Genomic DNA, 9437 nt, shown 5'->3' with positions numbered 1-9437 from the left:
ACAGTGAGGTGCTAGTAAATTGGGGTTCGTTTAAGGGTTTGGTGATGCAATTGATGGTTGTTTCCACAAGCCTAGGATGGGAATATTAATTTCGTAATACAATATATATATATATGAACATTACTGCAAAGTGAAATAATAGGTACATTTTAACCATTTGATTTTTAAAAAGACCGAAACCGGATTTGACTGCAATTCTGGCACCAATTTCAGTCCTTCTTTCAGCGTTGGGAAACGAAATTGCTTTTTATCAAAATAACAACATCGTAGTCTAGGAAGCCTGTCTATCTATATCCAATCAGTATCTGTGACTAAGATGACTTTTTATCTGACATTACTTTTACGTAATGCAGTCTGCATTTTCGGACCTAACCCGAAAAGAAAGAGAACGATACGCAACAGCACTGAGCCACCCACTCGCTCACTTCGGCCCAAGATTTTTCCAACATGTCACTTCTCAATGTCTCCCTCCAGTGCAATATACAGAGGACTCACTTAGTCTGACAATTGAAAAACAATTGGCGCAGTGTTGGATATTAAAATAGCACGAGGAAGTTGGCGGGCAAATATAATTTGAAAAGGTATTCGAGTTGGTATAGTTAGTAAAGATCTTTCAAATTGTCATCTTCAAATATAATCGTTTATTTACGCGTAGTTTTCATGCTATCAGTCATGAATATGCCTTCTGATTATAGTATTCATGTATCAATAGAAGACGACTTAGTATCGACTTTAGCATAATTTTAATTATGCAACCATAGCTCAGGATGATATTATGTATATTGTGAATGAATAAAAAAAACAATGAAACGAACAAATTATTTTTCAAGTGTTTCTTGCATCGGTGCTGTCTTGCGTGCTTCTTGTTGTACGTTGGCTGCCTGTGCCTATGGGGTGATACGATTGTGGTTGTGACGAATACCTGAGAGAATTTTTTGTGTAACCCCAATCCTGTGGATATTTAGCTATGTTTGCCATGTAACCTTGATTCATTCGCCACTCATCTTCCCAAACTAAATGATTGTAATGCGGTTCTTTGGAAGATATTCGTTTCAAAATTGCCTGATTTTCGTGCGTGACTCTCAGTAATTCTCTCTGTCTTTTTGTCTTATTCAAACTTTTCTGTTCATAGCAATTCCACATATCAACGCGTCCTTTCGTTCTCATAGTGTAACTCATCTTCTCCATCAAAATACGATTATCCCTTTCTACCATAGCTAGTCTTTCTTCCTCCATCTGTAGCTTTTTCAGTTTTAGATGCAAATGCATGTAAGTTTCTGGAGCTCGGTTATCTATTACAGGTTTAGCTTGCATTACCTTTTTTCGGTGAATATCGAATCTGCTCTGGTCCCATCTTTTCTTTAATAATTTATTGTTGGCCGGCGTTATCGGCTGATAATGTCTATGCATCTTTTCAATAATCCTGATAACTTCCGACAACTCTAAATTCTTATTGAAATGCTATAATATAACTTCTTTTTCGTGCAATTAAAACTGAATATTTTCTTTGTGACGTCATTATGTACTATGAAACGTTTGGGAAGCTTCGCCAAGCAATTAAGCAGATATTTTTGATTCGCAAACAATGCAATTGAAAGCCTTTGTGTTTAAATATCTTTAAGATAAATTTTATGCCTGGCTTGTTTCGAAACAATAAAGCATATGGGGTCGAAATTACGCGGTTTGGGTGGCATTTTGCGTGTGCTGACTGGGAATCAGAGACGAGGTTGGATGGGACCTTGTCCCGATTAAACATTGGCAGTAAAATTTTGAGTAACCGAGTTTTAACTCCAATTTCTAAATAATAGTCTACATTAGATAGAGTAATCGCGTGTTTTACAAAAAGAGACACATTCAACTAAGTTAATTGTATTGCTAAACGTTAAGAATTAACCAATACTAAGCTAGTATCTATATTGCACTATGGGACTGCAGTGGGTGGAACGTTGGCACGGAATAGCATAGTATTTAAAATATAAATGCAGTGTTTTAAATTAGCAATTGGAATTATTCTTAATAAAATTTGTTTTCAATTGAGGTAATATTCCAGATTATTTAAATTACAAGTATATGTAATAAAATTTCTTTAAGTAAACGAGATAAAGTGATTAATATATATGAGAAATTGTCAAAATCTTGATATCTTTCTTTCTAACCTCTAAAATTTAATAATAAAGCATTGTTAAATAATAACGAGATTTGAAATAACAGTAGCTGGGAAAACTAAATGTGTGGCATGTTAGAATCATGATCAGTAATGGATATTTTCAGAAAAATAACGCATAAACTAAATCTAACGTTAGCTAAAAATACAGGAAATTGCTGTTGAAAAGCTCTTCTGTTTCACGCCTTGACAAGGTGATCGTAGGTATAAAGTGCTTTAAAGCGTTTTGTTTTTTGATTAGTCCGCGTGTTGTTACTATGAAGTTCGTTAAACAGTTATTTAAATTGTATAGCATGCCATACAACAAATCCTGCGAATATGAGCGTGATCGCTAGGTGTCGCTTCAAAACCAAGACACAACCAAAAGCCTAGCTTTTACGAGTTACAGGTCGCTTATGAGCCAGCACTCTAGTTGGGCTTACAGGATTCTTAACTTGAAAAGACAGTGTTATACAAGCCTGAAAGATAAAATAATTATTCAAGGTAATTGAAATTGAAGCCAAGCGTTGGAAATGAAAGATATGCTTCATTATTAACATTGCATTGTCATACATTGATTTTTGGGGAATTAATTGTATTTTTCATAAAATATTAATTGTTACGTTATCTTATTTCACATCTAAAATTGAGCATTTGCATTCACAATCGCTGAATGAAATCAAAAGATATTTAGCACCACAATTCGCGTTTGACAGAGTTTTTAAATGAAAGACCTAAAAGAAATGTATTTTGGTTCAGAGAATGAATTATCTAACAATCAAATTATTCTAATCTAATCTAACTCAACATGACTACTACGGTTCTTGGAATCCTCTATTGTTCTTCGCCTTCTTTGTTTATTCCAGAACTGAAACTGTAAAAAGAGAACACAGTTCCGTTTGAGTACTTAGAGGCTTGAATAGACAAGTCTTATATAGTGAATGCATACACGAAAGCGACATCAGGCTACTACGATTTTATATTAAATTGCCCGAGAATTCAACCAATTACTCCTGAGGACTATGTGAACTACGGTGTAGATATTTCTTACTGTTTTTCTCTCACTGGCACAAAGACTCATCCCAAACTATACTCGAGTTTTTTAACTTTTGTCGGTCAACTTAATTCAGAGCAAAGGACCACCAAATTAGCTAGCTTACTTCGGTAGATACTATTATGACGTAACAAAACATATCATACTTAGAATGCCTCCAAAAAAACTTACTTGAAGTTTTTGGCAGGTCTTTGCAACGTTGATCATGAAGCTTCTTTTTGCATTTCGAAACTAGGCTTGATATATTTATATAAGTTGATATATTTAACAGGTTCCTCTACTCAGTGGCGTATCTAAGGTGTGGCAGCCATGACTCATGCCATGGGCACCGCTTGAACAGGAGCGCAAAAACGGCGAAAAGTATTAATCATAAAAAGTTTCAAATTGGGAGTAACTGAAACTCGTATTTTTACTCAAATTATAACGTACAAATATCTCAATTCAATAATAGTCTTTAAAAATGTTCAAACTATCAAAGGGGCGCATTTTTAGACTTTGCCATGGGCGCCATTTTACGTAGATACGCCACTGCCTCTACTATAACTCACAGCACATTTCGGGTAATCCACACTGGCTGCATCGAGTTGTTCTTCCTTTTTTGCATGGACACCCGCGATTCTGACAACATGGACAAGGTCCGGCACCTGGACTTCCATCACATTTACATCCTGTTTCCGTGAGTGTCCATCCATCCAATCCCATGCTGTTCAGGTCATCTATATTTAATTAACAACAACATGCTTATTTACGATGTTTTATCAGGCTACGAATTGATAAATATTTTTTTTACTTTGAAACCTGATCATACAAACTGTAATACATGTCAGTCGTAAGTCTGAGTAGTTTTTTTGTACGGTCTCGAGTTATTATATACTTGTTAATTAGGTCGGATATAGGCCTACTATGTTGTTTACGGTAGCTTGACTCATATGTACAAGTGTGATGGATATGATATGCATACAGAGAAAAGTGCTCGCTAATACAGTGGATCAGTCTTAACTACTGTGGGACTCTATACAAATTGAATTGTACGAGATGAACTGAGAATTAAGATTTTGTAATAAAAAATACATTTATCTTTACTCAAGCAGAAAATCACTTTTACGGTAACGTACTTTGCGAACCGGAGGCACTGCGAAGTCATTCACTATAAATATATATCATTAAAATTATGCAATATTATGGTTGATATTTGATAAATTCAATATTCTACCCGTAAAATCAGTGCGGGTCCAACTTCTGTCGCATAGATTGCAGTGGCCTAAGGTTGGCCGTCTCTTTGCAACAAAGCAATCTCTAACAAAAGTGAGATACACACGAATTTGTGTCACAAAGTACGGTCGCCACTTCAATACCAGTAGGGAATGGGAGGCAAAATAAAAAATACCGTATTCAGCTGAGCAAGTATGTCCATATCCGCATTGTACACATTTATCTGGATGAGAACGATCACACTGACATCCACCGAATTCACAGCAAGCACAATCTTGGGCGCCGTTGAAGTAACAATCACATCCAGACGGAGAACGAGTCCAAATATTGGTTGGGATTTCTGTGATGTAAAATTAAACCATTTTGAAATCACAATTTTCTTGCTTGCCTACCGGCGCGAGATTCCTGGGTCTCGCCATTGAACCAAATTGCGAAAATAACAATGATTACAACGAAAAGAACACTTTGCCTGAATTCAGATATTAAATAGGGACTTTTTGGGGTGATTAAAGTTTAATAATAATTCATGCATTTGGTAAAATGTTTAGTTCACGTAATCCGCATGTTTCTCGGTTTAGATGTTTCTCTGTTCCAGAGATTGGTTAATATATAAAAAAAATATACAGCCTTTAGTAATTGTATATATAAAATAAAGTAGACATACCAAATACGAATATATATGGCTTGCGTATTGAAAAATAGGTGCTCCTAAAGTATGCACACCAAGATGTCGCATAACCTGAACCCTAACCTGGTACACAACCTAAGTTCAGGTTGTGCGACATCCTGGTGCGCATAAACAGGGGTCCGAAAAATATATTTATACCTCTCACACATCTGCTCCCTTCCAATCTGGTTCCCGCACAACAGTAGAAAACAGGTACATGAACGACTCGTGTTCGCGGTTCATACACGGGTTCATAAAGCTTACGAAGACATCTGAACAAGATTCGTCTGTTATATTATCATGGACTACATCCAAATTCAAAATTGTGCATGTAGAAATTCAAGCTCGGAATATTATTACATTATATATTTTTCTACGATGATTCGTTCGCGATGGTGACCGTACATTTGAACCCATGTACATTTGAACCCATGCGTATATCCACGGGTTCAATCTATATGCGGGTGCTAAAACCCATGGGTTAGGGTTAGTATGGGTTTAACTATCCGTGAAACAAAAAAAATTCCATAGGTGCAATAGCATACAGGTGAAATTGTCATGGGTTCAAATGTAAGTGGGTTCAAATGTAATGGAACCGTTCGCGATATTTAAAAATCAGAGAATCAAAATGATTTTTAGGAAATTTTGCCAATATATGCTGAACAAAACAACCTGAAATTTTGGGAAATGTCCCAACAGTCGACTCTCTTTTCTTTCACAATCATCTTCTTTGTTTTAAATAAGTAGGTGTGAGATCGCTGGTCAACCCGATGGCAGACATTTTCCCTGAAAAAAATAGAAGCAATAGTCATATAAATACGTATTTGGCCAGGTTTCATTGTAATGAATTGAATGACCCAAACTATTGACACTTGACGAACTGGTTCGACGCTCCAAGCGTGAAACACAGTTTCTAATTCCGTGGGGATAAAAATAAGCAAAAAATACTCCTCATTATCCCAGTAAAGTTCACGTAGCAAAGTGGTTACGGTTCCTCGACAACCGCTATGCATTAAATGGAAATGGCTAATTAATCAAAGATCAGTCCAGTACTAAAAAGCTGGCGACTTGCGGCAGCTTATGGGTTAGTTTTTATTGTAAACATCCGACTACGAGTGCATTATGACATTTCATCATAATAAACTAATAAATCGAAAATTAGCGTGAAATATTGAGAGATGAAGTTATTTAAAAAAAATTTGTATGACATGATGGGAGAAATTATAGATGAAAATATTCTGATACGCAATAGAATTTCTATTTGATTAAAATAACCCACATTCTCGGCCACACGTGGAGCTCGGGTAAAATATCAAAGAATCTGAACCCCTTGCTTGGTTTTACCTACTATTGCGTCAAAAATGATTGTGTATTTAAGTCACAACAAAGTACAATGGACAAAAGAGTAATACGTGTCTTAAGTACACATCCTGGTCTTTAAATGAAGCTTGTGCCTCCTCCTTGAAAACTCAACGCGGTAACACACAAATATTTATTCTTGATTTCTGTGATAAATTCGCTTGCGAAGTCAATATGTTTTTAAACCACAAAAAAGAATATCAATGGAAATAGTTCTGTAAATTCATTTTGAATTAAAAATTTACTTTCATTTTCTATGCGTAATATTTTAACTTTGACCTTTCTAGTCCAATGAGAGATATGCATATTCATTTACGACCTTGGAATTTTCAATATAGAATAATCTGTTTATGTGGGTCCCCCATTATCAAGTTTTCAGTTCTTGGAAATATTTTATATTTTATCCATAAGAATCTCAACTATAAGAATTCTCATTCATGACATATATCTTCAAAGTAAATCATTTTAGGAAAAGATAAAAAAAAATGTGAACACGTTTATGTCGTTTATGTTTATGTATGTTTTTATATACACACATATATATACCTTCGATTGCTCAAACGTATCAATGAGTCCAAAAACGAATTCCAGTTTGTGTCCAGATACCCAATATCAAAACCTTTTTATGCATGATAATCAAAATGCTTTGGATTTGAAAACTTGAATTGTGGTCACCTTCCGATAAACGTTATGAACCATGCTTCTTAACTTAGAAGCAGCAAACTTTATACAAGCAGAATCTAGAGCCAATTACCAGCGGCCTTTACAAGCTAAGAAGTATAGATTCGTTTTTGGGAAAATTATATGATTGAAAGCAATTCGGCAAGAAACTTAAAACAATTGCAATTAAATACAAACCAAATATCACTTATTATTAGGGAAAATTAATTAAATAATGGTAATATAAACTCTAAACTTACCCACTGCTTTGGAGTTGCGCTTCAGACACGAGAATAAATGCCAAGAGGAGCACTCCAACACAAATATTCATAATGTCCGTCCGTTTAGTTTTTCAGTGTAAAATCTATGCTGACGCTAACCCGACTTGTTCTGACTGCGACAGGTTAGTATGACAGCTGAAGTAAAACTTAAATCACTAATAACAATATAGATAAAATCAGAAACAACAAAGAGTTTAACACTAGTTTCGATAGAGACAAAATATACCGGTAGTTATCTGATGTAAACAGTCATCAGGTTCTATGAGAACTGACCCTAACACGGACGCTGCGCACTCTCATGTGGTCGCTATCGATCATGATGAGAGTTTTAAGAATGTTTTTTCAAACAATTCTTTTCTTACGTGATATCTTAGGCGTCGCCTGTAATTCTCTGGTCCTAATCTGTATCCGGGAGTACAATATTTACGTTTCATGTGTGTAGCAATCTTCTAGCACCAACAAAAATGTTGTCTATTGTCAGGGTCAGTAGTTCATGCTAAACTAAAATATAGTTTATAAAATTCACATGATATTGTTTCTCTGTGAACAACTGACCAATACTTTTAAGAAACTTTCATACAATACACAATTTCACCCGTTTATGTGAAGCACCAAACAGTAGCAAATTTCCAAATAGAGTCATGATTGAAAAAAGTGCTTTGCCTTTTGGTAAATCATTCCTGCCTTAGCGCAATATCTGAGTCGATGATCGGAAATTTACCTTGTCAAAACAATGAGTTAAGGACTTACGATTTTGTTTTGAAGGCATAAAGATATTTTTTCGTTCACGCCTTTTCATATTTTAAAAACCACAAGCCAATTCAAGAGGTATTATCATAATACGGCTTTAAGTCGAGACATGATTTCTTGTTTTAGGTACTCAGTCCGTGAGTAGTCACATTTTCTAAACTAATTTTTATTATTAGTCACTCTCTCACGTAGCTCGAATATAAATACCAAAGTAGTTGCAACAATATTCGGGTACAAGATTATTGCAAATTTTAGGTCTTTATAAAGTTTCGGGCTTTCTTGAGCGTTTCGTAGATTGTCATGGTAACTGCGCTTGATGGCGAATGAAATCGAACAAAGAAATCTTCATATAACCAAATCTTTTATCAACAAGGACATACACGAACTTGAAGTTTTGCGTTCTTGGCCGAGTTATCCACACATCACGATCAGTTGTGGTATAATGCCATAAAACGATCGACGATTCTTTTGATTTCTGAACCTACTTCAGAAGTTTACGATTGCGCCCTCTAGGTAAATGAATTCTATAAGTGCTGCCATATTCCTCGGCAAATACGAAAAACAAAAGGACGTAGCAATGTTAATTATTGCAGAAGACATGTAAATGAATGTGAAAACGAAAGATATTGGTATGACGACTACACACCACAGAAGAAGCTTTTATGGACATAAATTTTCGTTGAAAATATAGACGAAAAAAACGTCGTAACGACCCGATTGTTACACTGTGCTTATTATTATATACACGTTAGCCGAACTGTTGCAAATAAGCTGTTTTTCATCAGAGTTTTGAGCCTCTAGCCCAGTTACCAAGTCTACTTATCTGTAACTGGCACACTCAGAAAAGTAATTATCTATCAACGTTTTAGACAGAGTTGACAAAATTTTTGCGGTGCGAGCTGCAATACACCCTGGAAATCGCCATAGTGTTTCTCCGTTACCCAACCATCGAGACTGGAAATGGTGTTCAGTTTAACGTAAAATTCTTGTACTCTACGTGCTATTTTCATTTTTGGTAACCTCATAATTTGTAACGTACGTCGTTCATTAGATGTTCGGTTATTAGTTAGATTTTTTTTAACATATAACTGTTGTTATTACTCCCGTGCTTTGACTAAATTTGATGTTTAAAATAGCAGCGCAAACAGATCTGGCTGCAGTGCGCGGGTCACATTTTAGGTAGTTCATATTTTTTGAGTATAGATAATAAACTAAAACACTATCAACTTATGAAATTAGACGTCTCAAATTATAAACGAATAGTGGCATTGCTTTTTTACTGTGCTAGCAAGTTTTTAACATTCCATGAAC

At 35.3% G+C, this 9437-nt stretch overlaps 2 protein-coding genes across 2 annotated transcripts; both read right to left on the bottom strand.

Annotated features, from left to right (window-relative positions):
- Nucleotides 1-762: 762 nt before the first annotated feature.
- LOC120348261 (sperm axonemal maintenance protein CFAP97D1-like) lies at nt 763-1478 on the bottom strand. The gene has a single exon (XM_039418372.2). The coding sequence runs from the start codon at nt 1408-1410 to the stop codon at nt 826-828; it is 585 nt and encodes a 194-aa protein (XP_039274306.1). The 5' UTR covers nt 1411-1478; the 3' UTR covers nt 763-825.
- Nucleotides 1479-2348: 870 nt separating this feature from the next.
- LOC120347903 (uncharacterized) lies at nt 2349-7557 on the bottom strand. The gene is made up of 6 exons (XM_039418018.2): nt 7356-7557; nt 5749-5862; nt 5236-5348; nt 4585-4749; nt 3746-3913; nt 2349-3017 (listed from the first exon to the last, which is right to left on the bottom strand). Exons 1-6 carry the CDS (start codon nt 7424-7426, stop codon nt 3001-3003), a joined length of 648 nt encoding a protein of 215 aa, XP_039273952.2. The 5' UTR covers nt 7427-7557; the 3' UTR covers nt 2349-3000.
- Between the last annotated feature and the right edge of the window lie 1880 nt (nt 7558-9437).

This window comes from Styela clava, chromosome 1, assembly GCF_964204865.1.
Source record: "Styela clava chromosome 1, kaStyClav1.hap1.2, whole genome shotgun sequence".
NCBI lineage: Eukaryota > Metazoa > Chordata > Ascidiacea > Stolidobranchia > Styelidae > Styela > Styela clava.
The sequence above is the reverse complement of the archived record's forward strand: the minus strand, read 5'-3'. Positions and strand labels throughout refer to the sequence as shown.